The sequence below is a fragment of the Rhipicephalus microplus genome, chromosome 2 (genome assembly GCF_043290135.1).
Source record: "Rhipicephalus microplus isolate Deutch F79 chromosome 2, USDA_Rmic, whole genome shotgun sequence".
Taxonomy (NCBI): Eukaryota; Metazoa; Arthropoda; class Arachnida; order Ixodida; family Ixodidae; genus Rhipicephalus; species Rhipicephalus microplus.
The window spans coordinates 31,689,266-31,711,534 of NC_134701.1; the positions used below are offsets into that span (position 1 = coordinate 31,689,266).

General features: G+C 44.9%; 1 protein-coding gene across 1 annotated transcript in view; it reads right to left on the bottom strand.

Moving 5' to 3' along the window:
• The window catches only part of smo (smoothened, frizzled class receptor), a 206,322-nt gene that overhangs the window by 105,662 nt on the left and 78,391 nt on the right, over positions 1–22,269 (bottom strand). The window contains exons 5-6 of the mRNA XM_037420254.2: positions 17,357–17,579; positions 8,010–8,133 (exon numbers count right to left, since the gene is read on the bottom strand). Of these exons, the coding sequence (XP_037276151.2) occupies positions 8,010–8,133; positions 17,357–17,579 (347 nt within the window). The remainder of the gene's footprint in view (positions 1–8,009; positions 8,134–17,356; positions 17,580–22,269) is intronic.

Here is a 22,269-nt window from a genome sequence, read left to right on the forward strand (position 1 = left end):
TTGTGTTTGTTATGCTGTTGAGTGTTGTCTAATTGTGTGTAAGGTTTTTTTAGTGTGTTTGAGCACAATTGATGTATAATTATGCGGGTGAAGGTATCATCGTTACAAAAGTAGTTAAATAAATGTGTGTATTGATTGGTTCGTTGCGACCGCATCTGCTGTGTCCGTTCACTCCAAGAGCGGGGCGCTCCCCATATCGAGGTCCCACACGCTAGGTATTTCAGAAATAGCTGTGGCAATTTTACTGTGTGAACAGGTCAGAAATGCATAAGCCATTTATTCCGACTGATTCCCAGTTAGGGAGTCTGAAAAATAGGACAGTATCAAAACTGTTACAATGGGGTGTGTTTATTAAAGGATGAATAGCAAAGGGTAGCCGTGCTGTCACTGAGCTACTTCAAAGGCAGACCACTTCATTCTCTTTCTTCATTCACCTAATGCCGCTTCAACGTAACACTCCCCCTTTCCCCGATGAAGCCCTCTGGGTGAGCATTACGTGCACTAAATATCATGAGGATGAAAACGTTTTAGGTGGGCAACGTGAACAAGCTACATCTGCCTAGACCAGTAGCCACATAGTACCAAGACAAGTGATGGAATACGTCACATCACTTAGGAGATTGGTGATGACAAAAGGGTCGGTGTAAAGAGCCAGGAATTTCTGGTACAGGGCGCGCTTGTGAAAGGGTGTCCACAACTAAACTTTTTATCCTCTTTCGTACAACACATTCTTGTGCCGTGAATTATAGGCGAACTTGGAGTGGTCCTGGGATGCCAACATACGGAGCTGAGCTAGGCGACATGCTTCCTCTGCGCGGCAGAGAGTCTGGGCAATAGAAGAGTCTTCATGAGCATGAAAAAACAGAATGGTGTCAAGAAAACAGCGAGGTTGTCTGACATAAAGAAGATAGGATGAGCTGTAGCCAGAGGTTTCATGCTTTGCCTTGTTGTAGGTGTAGGTGATAAACGGCAAGATGTCATCTCAGTTCTTGTGCCTGGAGTCGACGCACATCGAAAGCATGTCGGTAAATGTTGTGTTGGTGCACTCGACGAGACCATTTGTCTGCGGGTGGTATGGGGTCAAGTGGCGAAACTGACAAGCCCAGAGACGCAAGAGCTCTTCTACAACATTGGCTAGGAATTGGCAACCACAATCACTCAGATTAATCTGAGGTGGTCCGTGGTGCAGCATCACAGAAAAGAGGAAGAAGCTCGATACATCTGTGCGGGAAGAACCCAGTGGTTTTCAAGACCATCGCCTTAACCACTCGGCCACGACTGCGGCGACTAGCTCGATACATGGATGGCCGTGGCTGTTGGTAGTGCTTTGGTTTCCACATAACGAGTCATGTGGTCGACGCAGACTATAATCCAACGGTTGTCGTTTGATGAGCGTGGAAAGGGGCCACTCCAACCATTTCGAAAGGTGACGTCACGAGGTGAAGACCAACCGGAGCAGTACTTGGTCGTTTGAATTGCTCACATTTATCACAACTGGCCACATACTTTCCTGTACTGCATCGCATAGTAGGCCAGTAGAATCGAGCCAGTAGGCGGTGGTAAGTTTTGGCGAGCCCCAACTGCCCCGCATATGCGTCATTGTGCACAGCAAGGGGTACGTGTGTTCTCATTTTTTTAGGGACCACTAAAAGAAGGCAGGCACTATCAACTGCGTAGTTTTTTTTTCTTTTGTAAAGCAAGCCATCTTAGACGTAAGACCATGACTACCACTCAGCTGAGTTGCTGAGTTGAAGAGATCATCCAAGCTGCGGTCATTGCGCTGTTCCTCCCGGAAGGTGGCGAAATCAGGGAAAGCAGTACCGTAGATGGTAGCTAAAAACTCGTCAAAATTGTTGGCGTCACATACAGTGGTGGTTAATGGGAGTCTCAAGAGACAGTCGGCGTCTGCATGATGGCGGCCACTCTTGCAGCCTATTCTAAAGTCAAATTCTTGCAAATGTAGCACCCATCGCACGAGGTGGCCAGAGAGGCCACGGAGGCCAAACAACCAACATAGTTGGTTGGTTGGCCTCCGTGAAGTTGTGAAGTGCCGCCCATAGAGATATGGACGAAACACATTGACGGCAAAAATCACAGCGAGGCACTTTTGTTCAGTGATGGTGCAATTCTTCTCAGCCTTGCTCAACGAACCGCTCGCGTAGGCAATGGCATGCTCGGCGTGATCGAAGTGCTGGATAAGCACGGCGCAGAGACCGATACCGCTCCCATCTGTGTTCACTTCTGTTGTCGCTGAAGGGTCTAAATGGCCCAGTATTGGTGCTGGGTATTGGAAGGGTCTAAATGGCCCAGTATTGGTGTGGCAATAATGAAGCAATGAACGCGATAGCAACAAAAATTGAGAGGTTACGCGCAGAATGCCAAGCAGATCGACACAAGCCCCACGTTTCTAACGTACAAAGGACGCACGAAACGTACTTACAGGTACAGATTAACGCGAGTAAGCATCTCAGTTGTTATTTCACTGTGTCTGAAAAGCACGCCCTTTTCACTGTGCAACTATTGCAGTGACCTTCGTGCACACGGTAACTACAACTGAATTGTTCTGACGAAACTCGATTAACTGATTGATTGAGACTGAGTGATCTCTCGGCGGCTTAGTGGTTAACGCCTCAAATTCATCACGCGGAGATCCCACGTTCGATTCCGCATGCTGAAGTCTTTTTTTTGTGATTTTTTTCTTTCTTGCATTCTTATATATATAAATACAGTGCATGACACCCGACGCCAATACATATACTATGCATGACATCGACACCAACGTCCACATTAACGCCAATGCCCATGCCGGCAACGATATCCAGCCAACAGTGTCCATATAATTGCTATCGCAATAAAATAACGATGTCGTCGAGGTAACACAAACAAATCTCCCATTTGAATCCGCACAGTACCGTGTCCATAAACCTTTCAAAGATTGCATGGGCATTGCACGAACCAAATGGCATGACATTGAATTCAACCAAGCCGTCTGGTGTGACAAAAGCCATTTCCTCTTTGTCGAGGAAATGCATAGGTATCTGCCAATAGCCCAATCGGAGGTCCAGAGATGAAAAGTGAAACGCCGAATGAAGACAGTCAATAACGTCATTTATGTGGGGAAGTGGATTCACATCCTTTTTAGTCACCTAATCCAGGCGATGGTAGTCAACGCAAAATCTCCAGGACCTGTACTTCTTTTTCACGAGAATGACCGACACAGCCCAAGGGCTAGAAGAATCTTGGATGACGCCTTAGCGAACATGTCTTCCACCTGTTTGGCGATCACCTTGCTGACACGCGATATGGTTTCTGCCTTTTGGTATACGCAAGCCCTGTGTCTATTCTGTGGCGAGTCCGCGTATTGGGAACACAAGCTTTGGTAGCGTCCTGGGTGAAATCAAACAATAAAGCATGCTTGCCAAGGACGCTCGCCAGAGCTTGACACTTCTCAGAGGGTAGTGCCTTGTTGAGGGACGCCATGTCCCAGTGTTCCAAGATGAATTGGATGTCCAACGATTGCGAGAGTAGCGTGCAATGTGGCCGGCGCGAGAGCAGTGAAAGCAGATCGGTTTATCATCCGACGTTCTCCATTCAGCAGGGTTCCGGTAGCGGGAAGGGGAGCGTGAAGGGTACACCGGAATCTGGTTAACAGAAGCCGAGCTCTCGGTAGTGTGAACAGCGCAAACAGGTGCGATGCCGAGATTTGCTATTTCTTGGCGAAGGACGGCTTGGATGAGGGAGACGGTGGATGCGTTGTCTTGAGGACCGTCGGAGGCGATGGCTGCAGGAGCCATTGCTTCGAGTTCGCGGCGAACGGTTCGGGTGACGTTTTCGGACGATGTAAATTGCGTGAACTTGAGGCTGTCTTCGCCGGTCGAAGTGGCTGCAGTATTAGGCAGACGCGCAAACTGGCGGGTTATGCGACGGTTCTTGGCATGCTCGAAGCGCTGACATTCCTTCACAACCGCGTCGACGGTGGCGCAATCTTTAACGATCAACAGATTGAAGGCGTCATCGGCAATTCGCTTTAATATGTGAGCGATTTTGTCAGTTTCGCTCATGTTCTCATCCACCTTTCGACAGAGGCCCAATACGTCCTGTATGTAAGATACAAACGATTCTGTCGATGTCTTCACGCGACATTCCAGGTCTTTCCTCGTGGCCTGCTGTCGCCCAAATGGCCTGCTGAATAACTCGATAAGCTTCACTTTGCAAACGTCCCAGCTGGTCAACTCCGACTCATGCGTCTCATACTAGGTGAGCGCTGTATCCCGCAAGTAAAATACAACGTTGGCCAGCATCAACGTAGGGTCCTACCTATGGTATTCACTCACGCGCTCGTACAATGCGACCCAATCTTCAACATTCACCTTGTCCTTGCCTGTGCCCGAGAAGGTTCCGGGGTCTCGTGGAGGCAGGAGAATCAGAGGAGGCAGCTGCTGCTGCTGCGGCTGCGGCTGCTGCTGCGACTGCTGTTGTGGCTGCTGTTGCTCTTGCGGATGGGCCTGTTGAGCCATTGCAGGAAAATGAAGGTGGCGACCACTCCGAAGTTCCGTGTTGGTTTGCCGGAAAAGCCAGGTAGGCGTACCCAGCACTTCCACTAATAATCTTACAAGGAAACGTATATTTGCAGATAATTACGATGATTACACGCGACGGCAATGCCTGGCACATTGGCGGGCTGGGACCAGTCTCTACCCACTTCGTAGTCTTTTCTTTCAGGCAGGGACCCTCTACCGCTTTATGCCCCAATACCACTACTGCCTTGTGGCAATATTAAGAAAGGGCGAAGAATCTTCGGGGACAGCAGGACTGGTCTTGTGTACACAGGCTTCGTGCGAGGCATGCGCACCTTTCACCAAAACTGTTACAACGGGATGTGTTTATTAAAGAATGAATAGCGAAGCGTAGTCGCGCCGTCACCGAGCTGTTTCAAGGACAGACAACTTCATTTTCTTCTTCCTTCGTTCACCCAAGGCCGCTTCAGCGTAACAACATACTTACCTTTCAGAAGTATGAATAAAAAAATTCTGATGTTTTTGTTTGTTTTGTTTGTTTTGTTTTTTCAATACTGCCAGCCACCCTTTGGTAGCCAGGGCAGGAGTGGTACAGTGCACAAAGTTTACACGCAAAGTTTACAAACACAAGTTTACACGCGACCAGTAACACGGTCCGCGGTACACAGGGAAGCAATAATGCAGTAAGTAAGTAAAAAAAAAAAAAGAAAAAAAGCAGTGTACGTTGTGGCATGGTAGCAAGATAACACGTGAAATACGTTAGTTCAATAGGACAGGGGAACAAGACCAGCACTTCCAATCATACACAATTTTGAATAGCCGTTGAAAAAGCATTTTGATTAGTTAAGTTAGCAACGTCGCGTGGCAAAGTGTTCCATTCTGCTATCGTTTTCGGGAAAAAGGATAGACGGTGAGCGTTTGTTCTCGTGAAAGGCATTAGAATTGTTTTGTTGTGCTTGTTCCGGGTGGGGCGCGACATGTTGAATTCGAGATAAGTATTGAAGTCAAGCTTTGAATAACCATAGACTATACTGTGTAATGTTTTAAGTCGATTTAATTTACGGCGGGACTCTAGTGTTGGTAGGTCAGAACGCTTGCGCAGTTCTGTCACGGATACTCGCCTGCTGTATGCGTTGTGAATAAATCGCAGCGCTTTCTTTTGTACCCGTTCGAGAATCGCTGAATCCGTCTTTGTGTGTGGGTCCCAAACAACGTCTGCATATTTGAGCAAGGGGCGGACCAGCGTAGTGTACGCAACGGTCTTCGTTCTGCTTGTACAGTGTTGAAGTCGGTGTCTTAGAAGCCAAAGTCTGCGCAGTGCTGATGATGTAATATTTTGTATGTGTTTGTTCCAGGTGAGGTTTGATGTCATGGTTACACCCAAATATTTGTACTCGTTAACAACCTCTAATTCAACATAGTTAATTTGATAAGCATATTGAAATGGAAACTTTTTGTGCGTTATTGTCATTTGGCGGCACTTTGTTGTGTTGAGGCTCATGTTCCAATCGGCACACCAATTACTAACAGCTGTTAAGTATTTGTTGAGAACTTTCTGGTCATTTATCGATTCAATAGGGAGATAAACAACGCAGTCATCGGCAAAGAAACGGAAACGCACCAGACAGTCGAACTGTAAATCGTTTAAATAGATAATGAAAAGCAACCGACCTAAGACGGAGCCCTGTGGGACTCCAGAAACAACTGATGACAAGTGAGAGGCAGAGTCACCTATCTGAACGTACTGATACCGGCTTGATAAGTAGGAGTCCAACCACTGAGTTATTTTCTCATTTTTGACCAAGTTTCGAATTTTTAACATCAGGTTGCTATGGGGTACTCGATCGAAAGCTTTTTCGAAATCCAAGAATATAGCGTCAATTTGCCCCCCCTTATCTAAAACTTTTGAGATGTCGTTAGTCGTGTGTATTAGTTGTGTAACCGTGGAAAATCCACGCCGAAAACCATGTTGATTGCTCGTAAAAAACATGTTGCTCTCAAGATACGTTACTAGGTGTTTAAATATAAAGTGCTCCAAAACTTTACCGGCTGTACACAAAAGGGATATGGGGCGGTAGTTTTTTACAGAAAGTTTATCGCCGGATTTATGCACAGGAGTAACTTTTGCAGTTTTTCAATCGTCTGGAACCACACCGCTTAGTAGACTTTCGCTAAATATAATGTAAAGGTATTTCGAGCACCACTCCGCATACCGGTAAAGGAATGCATTTGGTATTCTGTCGGGACCTGCGGAGTTTTTAGGGTCAAGGTTGAGCAAAGCCGAAAATATTCCCGGCTCAGTAATAGTTATATCGGGAATGTCAAAGCCAGGAATATTGAAATTAGTGCAGCACTGGGTTGCACGTACAAATACAGACGAGAAAAAAGCATTAAAAGCCCTTGCTATCGAGCAGGCATCGGACACTTCCCTGTCGTTTATTGTAATTTTGCCGACTGGGTCTTTCTTTTGGGTGATGCGAGTCCAGAACTTCTTAGGGTTGGTGACAAGAAAGCCGTGCATCTTAACATTAAAAAAGTGATACTTTGATTCTTTGATTTTTTTCCATAGGTCAGCCCTTAGGGAAGGTAACACGTTAGGCGTTTTGGGCGCTCGGGAGAGACGCTTAACACGACGTTTTAAGTGAATTATGTCACGCGTAATCCACGGGCTTTGGCGGTTAATCTTTCTTTGTTTTTGTGGGACATATTTGTAAATACAAGTATGCACGGCCGTCTTGAAGTGCAACCATAATCCGTTTACGTCGAGATACCCGTTATTGTATTTGCTCTTAAAGGTGTCGAAATCTAGTTCGAGGAAGTCCAAAATACTTTCATCATCAGCACCGTTAAAATCTCTAAATGGCTTAATGATTGCCCGCGAAGTTGAGGGCAACATATGACTTTTAAACTGTACTATTTCGTGATCTGAAATCCCGGGCAGAACATTGACGTCAAAACCGAGCCGTTGAACGGATTCAGAAAGAAAGACAAGGTCAAGTAGTGACCTTGAGTTTGTCGAAACACGAGTAGGTTCATGCACAATTTGGCCTAATTTACAAGAAAAAACAACATCAAGCAGCAGTTCGGAATGATCGCAGGTAGGAACGGCACGCATCGAATCCCAGTCAATTCGGGGCAGATTAAAATCACCACATGTTAATGAAATAAAGTGCTTGTGCAGTGTGGTTCTTCCTCTGTCTGTTGTGTGTTGCCATACTCTCGATTCTATGAACAAAAACTGAACTGAATAAGCGAACACCATTTGAAAAATATTTAAAAAACAGAACAATCACGGACCACAAGTTGCTACAGTAAATTTTGTCTTTTTGCCCATCTCAGTTCTGCTGTTTCTCTTAAGCAGTGGAAATGCTCCACATCATTCACCCTTCACCAGCTGATTCTGCTACCAGAGTGGATGTGGCCAGCTCTTACACAACACACCACAGAAAGTACACAAACACACCTGCAGAAAAGTGAGAACACAGCACACACCTCGGACAAGAAAGTAGCCGGCTGCAAAGAAGGCTGTTGTGACTGGGAAGAGCACGAGCGCCGATCGTGCATGAGGATTTGCCGCAGTGACAAAACATATGCCAGACACCGGGTCCCCGTCCACCTGCAAACAGAGCAGCACCAGGATGAAACATCACACAGTGTCCAGCTGCCGTTAGTCTGCACAAACATCTGTAAGGTCACACTGAATAAGACACACCAAAGCCACAAGAAAGCTCCCTTGAGAAGTGACACACAGGCACGGTACTTTACTATACAGGCTGTTATCGGGTGACATCGGCACGATATCTGCACTACAAGTACACCACATTTACGTGGCTCTGATATATATGCGCATTCTGGCTTGGTTTCACTTCTTCTGGTATCACTTCTTCCGTTGCAAATTCTGGCTTAAACATGGAATACCAACATGCCCACCTTTCCACCTTGGTGATTTATCAGCAGTTACAGACTCGTGTAGCCCAAGATTTAGACTGGTCAGGCTGCAAGCATGTTAGCATGCAAGAGGTTGACAAAAATGCACAAGACCAGTGTCAATTCTTTTTTTTTTTTTTTTCAGATCAAGTTATCTTAATACCGGGAATTTCACTAAGGAGACAAAGACAAAAGGCTATAACCGTCGGATAAGACTCCTGCCTTAAGTGGGTTCATGCAGCATTCACAACAGCATATAATATTGAATTTATTTATAACGATCAGAGATATGCCGATCTATAGGTTGTCACAACCATTCTGAAAGCCCTTATATTTTGCTTATGCTAACCCTTGAAACTGTGGCCACATATAGGAAACATCTTTCAAAGTTTCCTAATCTTACAACGGAAACTTCCGACACAATTGCGGTAAAGATACGGTGCATAAGAAGTGAAAAAAAAAAGTTAGAAAAGTTAAAACAGGCAATCTAAAGCAAGTGAGACGTGCAGTGCTCTGCTGCAGTTTAGTATTTGCGATGAAGAATGAAAATGAAGGTGTCACAGACACCGGCAAGCACTGCATGCAGACTTCGGGTGCTGTGAGCAAGGTCACTCACTTTCGAAGCGTTTCTTCGCTAGCACAACAACAGTGAGGAAAAAAATAAATAGAAGACAGCATAATAACTTGCAGTCAGATTTCGCATGCCAAACACTTCTGACTTTATTCTCTGCCTATACGGCCGACGACAGTGAACTGAACAATGTCTTCAAACGTGAGGAGCCATAAACGGAAGAAGTGATAACTTTTTATCGCATAAAAGTTCACTGCGACGCTCAACTCGCCGATGCCACAATGTGCCACAAATTGTCTCTAGCCTGTTGGTAACAGCAGTTGATCAATGAAAGTGACTTCCACATAGATGTGACAATGCCTTCACAAATAAGCGTCAGAAAAAAAGCAAAGGTGAAGTGGCGGGCTGTGGGTGGCAACGAAACATGCCATTTTCACTACTGTCGCCTATCTTATCACAGTCATCTGCCAAAATCTGCTCAGCTGTCTGCCTTGAAACTGATCGAGTGACATCGGTACAAGCACATCATGCTGCCTTTTGCAAGATCCCCGCCAAAGCATTGTGCGAAGCCGCTTGCGTGTTGCTTGCAAAATGCATCTCTTCATCACGTTGAACAGGCTACTTGCTTCAACCAAGCACAATCTGGAGTGAAGGATTCAAGAACAACACGCAAACGCGTGTACATATTAGAATGCAAATGGCCCGGTATGCAACGACGAGAGCTGAGTCAGCACATGCTGCACGCGTCTGGCTAGGTATGACTGGTTTCACATGGCGGTACCACGCATCAGTAGAACGGTGTGAGTCGATTGCAAAGGTGGTTGAAAGGCCGCCTAAACCATTGATAATTTTTCAAACATTTCAAGTAAACATGCGCATTATGTGAATAATGCTATCACGATCACCGATTCTACACATGGCAGCACTATGAGCCGCTAACGCGCCACAAATTCCAAGAAACAATCCCTCATTCTTTGTGGTCCTTCAGGCCTTCGCGTTACGCGCTGTACAAGTATATCTGCCGCTCCATTCAAATATCCACCCTAGCAACAAATTTGCTGCGACTGGTCGAGCAAGAGCTTATGACTTCAGATTAATCCGTGCTGCTTTTCAGTGTTGGTCGTGTTACCCGCGCACATGCGTGCGAGTCGATTGTGTTGGCGACCCTTTGAAGGCGTGTGTGCAACGCAGGGCACATACCAGCATAATTCGTATAAGCACGGGCCAGCACGGCAGCCGCAGTTCGCCAACAAACATGCAGTTGGCGGAGTCAGCGGAGGGACGGAGTCATGGCAACCGCAAACCAACCGTGTTTCAAGCAATGCGTCAGCGATGACGTATGCCACGCGAGATTCAGAAGGGCGTGGGAAGGGTGCTCGGTGAGAGGGCAAGCGGCGTGGGGAGAGGATACCACGGAAGGTAGCACAAGAGAGAGAGAAAGACAATCGCCGCAGTTTCGATAATCAAACACGTCTAACTTCGCTATCACGGCACCGTTGCAAAAAACTCTCACCGTTCTGTGTTTGTCGTACAGTAGTGCACAATTTCCTTACCACAAGTGAATTTCGACCTCTGGGTAGTTTAGGGGCCTTTTAAGGGGAGACATTGGTCTCCAACATTTCTTTTATTTTGAATATTTAGAGCTGAAAATTTTATATTATATGCATTTCTCACGGCTGAAAACAAATATGCCATTAGTTTTCAGCTGTCACTTCGAGATTTCAAAATATTGACTCTTCTATAAACTTACATTTTGCCCACTGCTTAGACAGCTTTCTCATAAAAGATTGCTGCAAGTTAGATACGGCAGTGTTCTGTAAAGTGCCCAGAGTGCAACAAAACAATAATTTTGTTTCTAGGTTTATTAGTTCAAGAGTTATCACCTTAACAAGTAAACCTATCAAACATCTGATACTGTTGCTTAAATATATCACTAATTAAGTCACTGTACCTAATAAAGTTATCATGTTTTGGTCTCATTGCACTCATGAATGCATAAGCTTTCAAATGCTACAAAAATTATCAATATCCAACCACTAGATCAAAAGATACTGAGGGCAATGGCCTCGGACTTGATAAAAAATGTTGTTTTGAGAAAACGAGAAAAAAAAGTTTAGGGACGCGGTGAGCATGTATATTTAACAGGTAATGGTGCAAATCAGTGCCGTAATGATGATAGAAGCCTTCAGGAGCGCAGTCGTCATCATTCTTCGTGCGCTTTCTTTTCATTGCACGCCAGATGTTTCCAGGGTTTCCGTAGTTCAGATCAGCATACAGTGTCTTGACGGTGCTTGTGCAGTCGTCAGTAATGTGTGCGGCAGCCTTCTACAAAGCAGGAATCATTCCCACTTTCATGTAATCTTCATATGTCTTTGCATCTCCGTGAAACATTTAGGGCAAATGCACAAACTGTCAGCACGTTGATCTCGAACAAGCCGTGCGCCTTCGAGACCCGTGTCTCCTATTATGTCACTCATGAGTAAGCAGGCGTCGCATAACACACAAAAATACATGATAGACTGGAATAAAGCAAGAAAAACAGGATAGGAAAAGAACTATAACAATCCAGACACTGGCGCACACATGCAATCGAAATTATTGAAGCTTTCCACATGTGTGCAGACGTTGCTTACGTCACATACATGACCCGACTGGTCAAGCACGTATTTAATTTGTGAACAAGGCTCTCGTATGACAGCTGGAAAAAGAAAGGAGAATAGACTAATTTTACGTTTGGGAACAAGGCTCCCGTACTGAAATTAACACGTGCTGCCTTTTGCTTTTATCATGTTCAACATCATGTTTTACTTGTCTCCATGTCTGTTCCTGACCAAACAGGCTTCTTACTCTTGATTTCAATATAAGATTGTGATAAAATGAAGCATATTAAAGATCTCAAAGGTTATTTTCAATCGACGTTGTCTGCATTTGTTGTTGAGAAGTTCGAATTGTAAAAAATCCTGTGCAAATCAAATCGAACAACAAGTACTATTAGAAAAATATTCAAAGTTTCGAATATTCGCACACCGCAAATCCTCATCTTTTGTGCCCTTAACTATATGCTGGGAAACAATTCCGGCACAATGACTATACTTTCAGGTTGATTCGGGTTAGCATCTCGCCCAATCTGCACGATAAAAAATAAAGTGGCCCGAGCCTGACTCGGGCCCTAGATGTAAAAAAGTCGGCCTACCCAAGCCCGGACTAAGTTTAAGGCTGAGCTCCAGTTTTCTGGCTACTCATAGCACGCACACCACTCTCTGATATGGCTGCTCACAAGATATTAATCTCCAATAAGCAGTATCTCCCACTCTCTCTGAGAATACCATACAACCTGCGTATAGCCAGAGTTTTTTTGTTTATTTTGTTTTTATGACAAAAAATTTCCCCAGACTACAAGCGGATACCAAGAATTATCAGCTGAGAAATCTAAGTTTCGGTTTCGGCATTGCATTATGCTATCATCATCATCACAATCAGGCCTCTGCTTTTCTGCGTTAGGTTGTTATGTAGCACAAGCATTAGTCTTATTTCCAGACTACTACACAGCACGCTATGTGAGGACCGCGAAAGCACTATTCGGCTGCCTTTCATCAAAAAAAAATCTCGGCTGCCAAAACATCGGCAACTGCGCTGCAGGGATCAAGTTTGGCGTAGACGAGCAAAGCGTTCGTGGTTGTGGGAAGTAGAAGGCAGCCCTTCTTGTGTGCGGTGCCCTGAAAAGTTTCTGGGGGCCGAAAAATGAAGCTTTCCGATGTTGACGGAAAATTAGAATTCATCTGGGAGCAATGAAGCTCTGCTGCGGTTCCTATCGATACCTGTGCTCGACATGTTTCAATGTCCTTCTGTGAACGATTGCGACACGAATCCTGCGTGCTGAGGTAGGCGTCACCACGGGAAGATATCCCAGCTGCAGCTGCTTTATGGTGCCTGAATAGGCCATATAAGGATCACACCACATGCACGGGAGTGGATAAGGTCTAGAGTGAGCCTTGCCAGTGATGCTGTGCAATGGATCGTTGAAGCTTGGGTCTCTGCATTCCTGAGGCGCTCGTTTGTTGTGCCTTACACAAACCTTAGATTTCGAGTGCCCTTGATGGCATTGAAGATGAGGTGCAGACAGAGGACAACCTTAACTAGGGAGTTTTGGAATATAGTGCGTCGAACAATGATGAATAGGTGTGTGAGTAAATGTCTTTAGTTTCCATTTTGGTCGCGCTATACTAGGGGGAAAACATTTTTCTCTCATAACTAAACCAACCTTTTTCAAGGGCCGCACTTGCGCAAAATGTGTGGAGCATGCAGCTTCACGTGTAGCAGAATCGGAACATGCAATGCGTGCTAGCTAACATTTAAATTTCTGAATGTTAAAACAATGTAACGTCCAAAGACACACGTTGACAATGAAATGAACGCGAAAGGGGGGGATCTAACAACTGAAAACACCATCGTGGAAATTTGCCGACTAAGAGATAGCCTCGATTATGCGCATTACACAGAAACTATGTCGAATCATATCCAGAATTTGACGCGTTGAAAGCACCAACCATTGGATTTCACGGACACGCACCCGGTTTAAGACATCGCAATTGAATCGCGAACCACTGTTCGAGCGCTACACGTGCTGCCCTTTAATTATCGATATGTATCCCTTCCCGTCAAATGCGGCCACCCCAAAAAGTTTCGTTGCTTCTATACCAAACCGCCACTTAGATTCATGTGACCGCTACCAATCAAAGCGTAACCAATGCCGATTAGGCCTAGCTTGCCGTTTGGTATGTTGTCGCGTAAAGTTTGTCCAAAACATGAAGATTCGGTATCAAAAAGATCGCGCTAGCAGTGAACCAAGAACAGCGTGCGTGATACGAAGTTCGTGTTCACGGCCGCGAGATCAGCAACGGCGACAACTCGCCAAGCTAGGTTACATACGACAGCGTACTGCCAGAAAAAGTGAAAGCTCGCGTCACAAAACCGTAAAAGGTTTTCAATTTACAGACGAGAAAGCAAATGCGATATTTATTGCAAGCTCGATAACGACGACGTCTTTCCCGACAAGAAACTGCTAAGCGCATGCTGTTGATAAGGACGGGATCGCACCTGGCACGTTGAGCGGCGACGGCCGAAGCCACGCTAGCGACGTAGTACGCTGTAAACGCGTCGGCGCTGGTGCAAATGCTTATTGGTCATCGAGATCGAGGCAACCGTCCTCCTCCCTTACTCGGCGAGCCCGTGCAGTGTCCCATCATCTCTTTTAATTTTCTTCTTTTTCTTCCCTCCGCCCTTCATTCATTCACTGTGTCCCCCTTCTCCTCTTTAATGGCCTCGTCGTTCGCTCTCCAGCGGCGCACCCTTATGGAAGCGCACTCGCTACCGCGTTTGTCACAAACAATTTCCGGCAACTGCATTATAACTGGTCTTTCATCTTGGGGGACTGCACAATAAGCGGTAAGTGTATACATAAGATTTTATGGGAGGGTAAACGGGAGTAGAAAAAGACCGCATTGCAAGCGGTTCTGCACCATTAGCGGTTACGTTATAAGTGGTCTACACTGTATATGCAGGTCCAGATTATATACACGTTTTTAACGGTATGCCATGTTTGTTGAATTACCCTTTGTTATCTTATTTCATCATCCATATGCGCAGCACTCCTTGAGACCTGTGTTAAATAAGGTGAAGATTACATTAAAATTGTGGTTTGCGATCAACATACAGAGAAAAAAAGCAACTCGTACTACAATACACATTATAAATGCATATCACATATACAAGTACTCAACTCTCATTATTTCAAACTCGAAGGGACCTCCAGATTTTGTTTCAATTGCCAGGCTGTTTCAATTATATTAAGTTTTCCTATAGTATGTGACTCTGAATAAGGTGACAGCACAAATTATGATTAGACATCTATATTGACACTTTTAAGCATCTGGATTCTAATTACACAAAAACAGTAAGCAATGCAAGTAAAGTAAAGAAGTTTATTGACTAGTATCTACTGCTGATTAGACTGTTTAAAATATCATGGATGGCCAACTGCTTATTTGTCACATGCGCATTTAATAATACGCGAGGTTTTAATGTCTCAATGCGACAACACGATTATGAGAGATGCGGTAGTAGAGGGCTACAGAAATTTTGATCACCCAGGGTTCTTAAACGCGCACCTAAATCTAAGCCCACGGGTCTCAAACATTTCCGCCTTCATTGAAAATACAGCCGGGATTTGATCCTGCAACCTTTGGGTTATCAGTCGAGTGTCATAAGCACTAGACCACTACGGCAGGGTCGCATGCGCATTTAGCACAAACCTCTCAATGCCAGTAAGTGCAGCTAGTTCATTCTGAGAGTTTTCTGTTGCTGCCAGAAATTTTCTCATTATGTAGTGGAAGGCCTGCACAGTTGTCACCTTTCTGGTTCTCCTTCACTTTCACTGCTGTGTTGTCCTCCCTGCACATCAGTATTTGTCAGGGTCGTCAGCTGTGTTGTGCGTTTTTAGAGCAGACCGCCCTTGGCTTTCGTCGTCGACCTCCTTTTCTTCAGTCTGCAGGTGAAGCATCAATGCTGCAGCCAGGTATGCTGAAGGCATGCCTTACTGTTGTTGACGTGACAGCATTCCATGCGTCGGTGAGCATACTAAAAAATGAGAGGAGTGTGACACTGTAAGGCATGGCCACACACATTCTCTTGAGCAGCGTTTTCCAGCAATGAAGCTTTAAGCATTCGATTACTCCTTGATCAAGAGGATGAAGGACAGCTGGAGTGTTAGGAGGCAGAAATCTGAGGAGAAATGCTTCCAGCCCCTCCCTGTCACAACCTGCTGGACAGTTATCAACAATGAGTAAAATTTTCCATTTTGCTCGCTTGATTTGCCCATCCAGATTGTGGAGGCAAACCTCAGACAAAGCTTGCCCGTTTCCGTCATATGCAACTGGGAGAGTTTGACACCTTTCAAGCAGCTGGGATGTTTTGATTTGCCTGCAACACAGAGTTCCGGCTTGTAACTTGTGTTCATATTGGTGCAAACCATGGCAGTTATCCATTCTTTCCTGGGCTTTCTGCCAATGCAACGCTCTCTCTTGCAACACAAGGTTTGATCGGGCAGGCGCTTAAAAAACAGCCTTATTTCGTTGACATTGTGTAAATCAGCCAGCAGGCCTTGAAGTCTAGTCTGCCGCCAGTCAGAGAAACAGCTTCATCGACCACTGCCACTTCACTGCTCAGTGTTTTGAAGGAGAGACCATGGTGTTCCTTGAATGAAAAAATCCAGCCATCGCTGCCCTTGAAACCTTCAACTCCAAAGCGTGAGGAAATTCTTCAGCTTTCTCTCATAGGATTGACCCATTTATTGGTAAATTGGAGCTCTGCGAAAGCCTAAGTCAAAGAAAAACGGCGTTTTCAAAGATCTGAGTATGTGGCCTCCCTAAGCTTTTCCAAATTGGGAGCAAAGCCGCGTGCGTTATTCTGCAGCTCTTTTTTGGCTTTCAGAATGGTTGTAAGAGCACTCTTAGCATTAGTGCCACAGCATCGACTTCTTGGGTAGTGGCCAATTTCTCTTTTAGAGGTAGTGTCCAGTACTTTCCTCACGGTGACACGATTGATTGAGAAAATGACTACGATGTGTTATTGCGGGCTTGTGGAATATTGTGTCAGGTTCTTTTAGCGTGTCGATCGCAATTGATGTGTATTAATTCGGCTGACGATATCGTCGATCCAAAAGCAGTTAAATAAATGTATTGTTTTGGTTCGGTCCAACCGTGTCTACTGTGTCCGTTCAATCTAAGAGTGTAGAGCTCTCCACTTCGAGACCCCACAATACTTAAAATAAACAGCACTAGAAGGGACAAGACAAGATCTATGAACAAGATTAAAATGTGTAGAATGTAAGAGAGGCAGGTAGGTCTGTAAAAGTTTTGTGGGCAGGTCACGTGCTTTGGAGTCTGCCAGTGTCACTGGCACACCGGAAAAAGAGATAAGCCATGATCCAGCTTCGCATCCCCCCTCCCCTGCCAGTTTTTTTGCTGTTGTTGTTTTTCCCACCGCAGCGTGTTATGCCGAGTATTGACTGCGTGGCAAAACCTTTTCCCTAGAAGCGTTGAGGCGCTTATTTTTAAATTTCAGACTACTATATTCATAACAATGCAAACTTACAAATACTAACTTACAAAAGTCAGCAGAAAAGCTCAAATTAACAGAGTTTAAATGATCACGATTTGCTAGCTAGATGTGCTACATACCTTTGCAACGTATCATTCACTCTCAGTGTGGCACATCGAAAAGTGACACGACGGTACACCCGACCCGAAACCTGAGCTCAACTGTCCAAATGAATGGCACCCACCAGCCCCAGGGCCATGACGATGATGAAGAGGACAAAGGGCACGCTCCAGGCGACCAGGTGGAAGTAGGCGGCCTTGGCCTGCAGCAGCGAGGAGGAGGAAGAGCTCTGCTGGTGCAGCCGGTGCTCCCAGGCGTAGGCCAGGAGGACCAACCAGCACAGGGCTGCCAGCAGGAAGTAGTAGCAGAGGAAGAAGATGGCCACGCACGACAGGTTCTCTCCCGAGCTGCCAAACAGGTCATACTTACACGAAGGCCACCTAAATGGGCTCAAGAGTAGAGCCGACATAAGAAAAACTGCTGGGTTCTGCGTCACCTCTTGTTGCATTACAAGTACTGCAGGTTGGGCAAATCTGCGCAAAGCACTGTCGTACTGCTATAGTGCAGCTCAAGTTACAACGAAGAAGGGAAAGACAGGCAACAGCTTGACTGTAGCTATTCAAATTCATTACATACACAGATGACACCTGTTAATTTTTTTAGGGAACTCACAAAAGCAGTTATTAGGAAAACGAAGCACTATCGAAAGTAAATTCTTGGACTACTCAAACCCACTTGAAATTGACATTAGCAAAACTAAGGCAATATCATTTCGACCCCGAAACAAGACCATTCAACTAGCACCAACAACGTTAAATAATGCAGAAATTTAGTTTGTACCATCAATAAACTGTAGGAGTCTTTTTCAATGAACACACGACATGGGATGACCCCATGAATCACCTAATTAGCAAACTACCTAGCCCGAAAGACGTGATATGTTTCTCTTTTCAATGCCCTATAAGCATCAACATGTTCTTGTATAATTCTCTGTCCGTACCAATACTTCATTATGGATCGATAGTATGAAATTTGACAAGCTCACAGTTTTACAGAAACACGTGATTTGATTAGCATGCAAGGTTTCATACCTCTCAAACACCAGTTACCTCTTCATAAGACACAACATTGTCCGCGTGAAGTCCATCTTTAACTATAATCTACCGTATACGCCGGAATATAAGTCGAGATATTTTCAATAAAACAACGAGCTAAAGTCGCCCCTCGTCTTATATAGCGGTACTTTCAGCGCTTTGTGAACCGGCTTCGAAAGCAGAACAACTACATGATGGGGCAGATTGACAATGCCGATGAGACCCCAATGTGGTTTGACATACCTTCATCGACCATCATCATGCAGTGTGGCGCCAAGGATATGAAGCTGTTGTCCACTGGCAACGAGTACTCACGCTTCACCGTCATGCTGGAATGCATAGCAGATGGTAGGAAGCTTCCGCCCTTCAACATTTTCAAACGTAAAACAATGCCCAAGGAAGTGTTCCCACCCCATGTTGTCGTTCGCGTCAAGAAAAAGGGATACATAGTCGAGGCCACGATGCTCGAACAGATACGAGTAGTCTGGAACCGTCAGCCAGGTGCATTGCTGCGTCTTTGCAGCATGCTGGTGTTAGATGCGTTTTGTGGTCACTTAACCGACGCTGTCAAGCGCGCACTGGGCGACGAAAAAACGGACCGCGCCGTGATACCAGGTGGTATGACGTCCACCCTGCAACCAATCGACGTTGTGCTAAACAAGCCGTTCAAGGACCCCAAGCGGCTGGAGTACCAAAAGTGGATGTCTGGCGACAACCCAGAAACACCGACGGGCCGCCTACAGAGGCCTCCGCTTGAGACTGTTTGTGGCTTGTGGCTGGGTACTTTCCGCCTGGCTTTTCTTGCCAGATTTCATGGTAGGAAATGCTTTTAAGAAATGTTCTATCAGCATTTTGCTGTACGGCATGGAAGACAATGCACTGTGGGAGGCGGCCAGCGACAAACTCTCGTCTTCAGAAGACAGTGGTGCTTGGTCTGACGAATATGAACAGTTGCGATGGTGGTTGAGGGGAGTTCATACGATCGGGGTGTGGTGCGCCCGATTCGCAAATAAATGTAGTTCGGCAATTTGGGGTTGTTTTCCTTTTTTTCTTTTCCGGAAACCTGAGCTTGGAGGGTCTACCTATATTCCCACTCAACCTTTAGTCCAGTTTATATAAATCTAGCTAAATAAAAAAATCTAGTGCTCTACAAACGCTAGCAGGATTACAGGCCATCCTAATAATGTGTAGTATACACAAACCTGAAAAATGGCAAATTAAAAAATGTCGCACTAGCTACGGTCAACAAATGCTTCGGTTCACGCAACCAGCTTTCCTAATAGAATCAGTAGAGAGAAGCTTTTTAACATTTCAGAATTCTCATTTTAAAAGCTATGGAGACTTTTTACCACAATATTCTGATCATGAACTTGTCTCTCAAACAACGCAGTTTATTTCTTTTTCTTTTTTTGTAAAGGAAAATATATTTTTGAGTATTTTTTATGTTCCTTAATAATGCTTATGCAAGCACATTTTTTTATGCAAGCACATTTTTTTTTTGCACAAACATATTCATGTGCAGTAAATTATGAGTGCATTTCATTTTTCGGTTTTTTGTTTATTACCACCGTTCGCGCTGTAACGCATGTAAGGTAGCCAAGACAACCTCAAGCTGCTTGTATCAGCGTTTTTTTCCCTGGTCTCTCACAACATTTTCGTTTCTGTAAATAAATACAAAGAATTAATAAATAAAAACAACAAGTTAACGCATCAAATTACTGAAGTGAACATTATTGCAAAATGTGTGAAGTTGTGTGTGAGTACAGTAATTTGTAGCTCTATCAATCTGGCAAAGAGCTTGATTTTCTTGGGCGTGTCCAGTGAAGTGTTGATGTAGAATTGTTAATTTGAAGTTAGCCTAAACTGCATTTTCTGGTCACATGTGCCACACCACACATTTAATTACTTTTAATTCAACAGACTGATATGTGGGTTTTAACGTCCCAAAACAACCATATGATTATGAGAGACGCCGTAGTGAAGGCCTCGGAAATTTCGACCACCAGGGGTTCTTTAACCTGCAGCCTTACTTCAGATTCCACGTGCAGCAAAATGTCTACTGTAAACAAGTCATATTGGGGGTGAGGACATACTATGAGGCCATCTGCCGGAATCCTGTGATGTATAAAACTACATCACGCGATACCAGCTATACAAAGTGTGCGACAAATCTTGTGAGTCACGCTGTTCTACCTAGGCTATTCTCGCTTCACAAGCCTTGGTTGCATTTGTATTAGCTACGAAACCATCTAGACTGCTTTAAAACATAGATTTTTAACAAGCCATCGACGCTCCGTGCACTTTCGACAGAGTGCATGCGCATGGCGCGATGAAAGCACAACGTAAGAAGATGCTCTGGTAAAGGGTGTGTTGTTATGAAAATGATCAAGTAATCTGTATATCGAAGCTTTATGACATTGTGCGAGCTTTTATGTTTACCGAGGCAAGTGCAATAGCGTGCACCTGTTTTTTGCTTATGTAGCCACCTAATGAGAGGTGGCTACATAAACTTACGGTGATCACACAACCCACGCCTTATAGAGCTTCGCCCCTAATAACGTTTTTTTTTTAGAATCTGTTCATTTTATATCGGTATGATAGCCGGTGCCGTTTACAATTGAAACAACAATAAATGAAGCATTATATCACAAAATAACAATGCAATAAATGCCATAACGTAGTTTCGCAACCATGCTAAACAGTTGCAAGCAGCCCGAGCGCGGGTGACGTCAATGAAAATTTGAAAGTTGCGCCTTTTGCGGCAATCCGCCATCTGTCGAATGCAGGAAAAGCCTTTTTGCTGATTGCCACACAAGCACAACTCCACAAAAACAAAGCAAAAAAAGAAAAACAAAAACAAAGCTCACGCCGCCTGTCAGCCATTTCGAAGGAAACAAAGCGCAACCGCACCCATCGCACCGACAGCGCATTGTGCACACACGTCTACCGCAACGCTTGTGCGCGCCATCAGACGCTGTGTTTTCGTTGTCGGGTTTGACGTTGTGAACTTAGTTCGGATAACTGCTGCGCAGGGCAGGTTCAGCCGGTATGCTAGCTACACAGCTGGTTACAAACAGCATGTGCTGGAGCATGGGACCCGATCAGCTGGAAGACACTTTGGCATCCATTCGTTCGCTTTTGTTATTGAGAGAAACAAAAAGAGCTTTGGGCTACAAAAAAGATTTGTCCCGCATTTCACGGGCCAAAAGCAAAGCTGTCACGCAAAATTTTTGCTTTTAAAACTCCCCTAACTGTTTTGCCCTGCATAATGAACCCTCCTCCCAAATTGGCCTCCACACGAAAGAAAAAAAATAGGTGGTTTCATTAGGCGAGTAAATACAGTATATTTCAATGAGTTGAACTTCTCCCGCAAATATTTTGTCTCTCTAATCCTCACTTTCACTACACGTGCTTCTCTGCATGGGGTGTACCGAATGATATGATCTGATGCGCAAACGTTGCAATAATACCAGCCTGCATCATTTGCTCAACAATCAATTACAATTACCATATTTTGTTTTCAGTGTCTCTGCTGGTCTCTGGCATCAACTAATTCGTTTACCAGCAGCTAGTTCAGCACATCACGGCTGCTAACAGAAGAGACGTGCAAATATGCAACGCAAAACTTCTATGTGTACATTCCCAGAAAGTCCCACATCGTACTCACCTTATATCGACCCCACTGCAGTACAAAAACTATTTTCGATAAAGTTCTTGCCACACACATGTCAATGCTGGGTTGTTTCCGATTCTCGGCTTTATCGAACATGCATCTCGCTGTTTATTTTAGCATATGCCCAAAAGCTCAAACCAGAGCAAGAAGTAGATACATCATGCTTTCTTTTCAACCATGATTTCGAAGCGTTATTCTATGCTTCGAGAATCGTTTTTTCCAGTCTGGTGCAAATAAACGCAATAAAATGAGGCGTTTTAGAGCAGCACTCTCTTATAAAACAGGAGAGCGGTCCCGAAAGTCAAGTGGCAATGGCGGAACCAGCCTGTG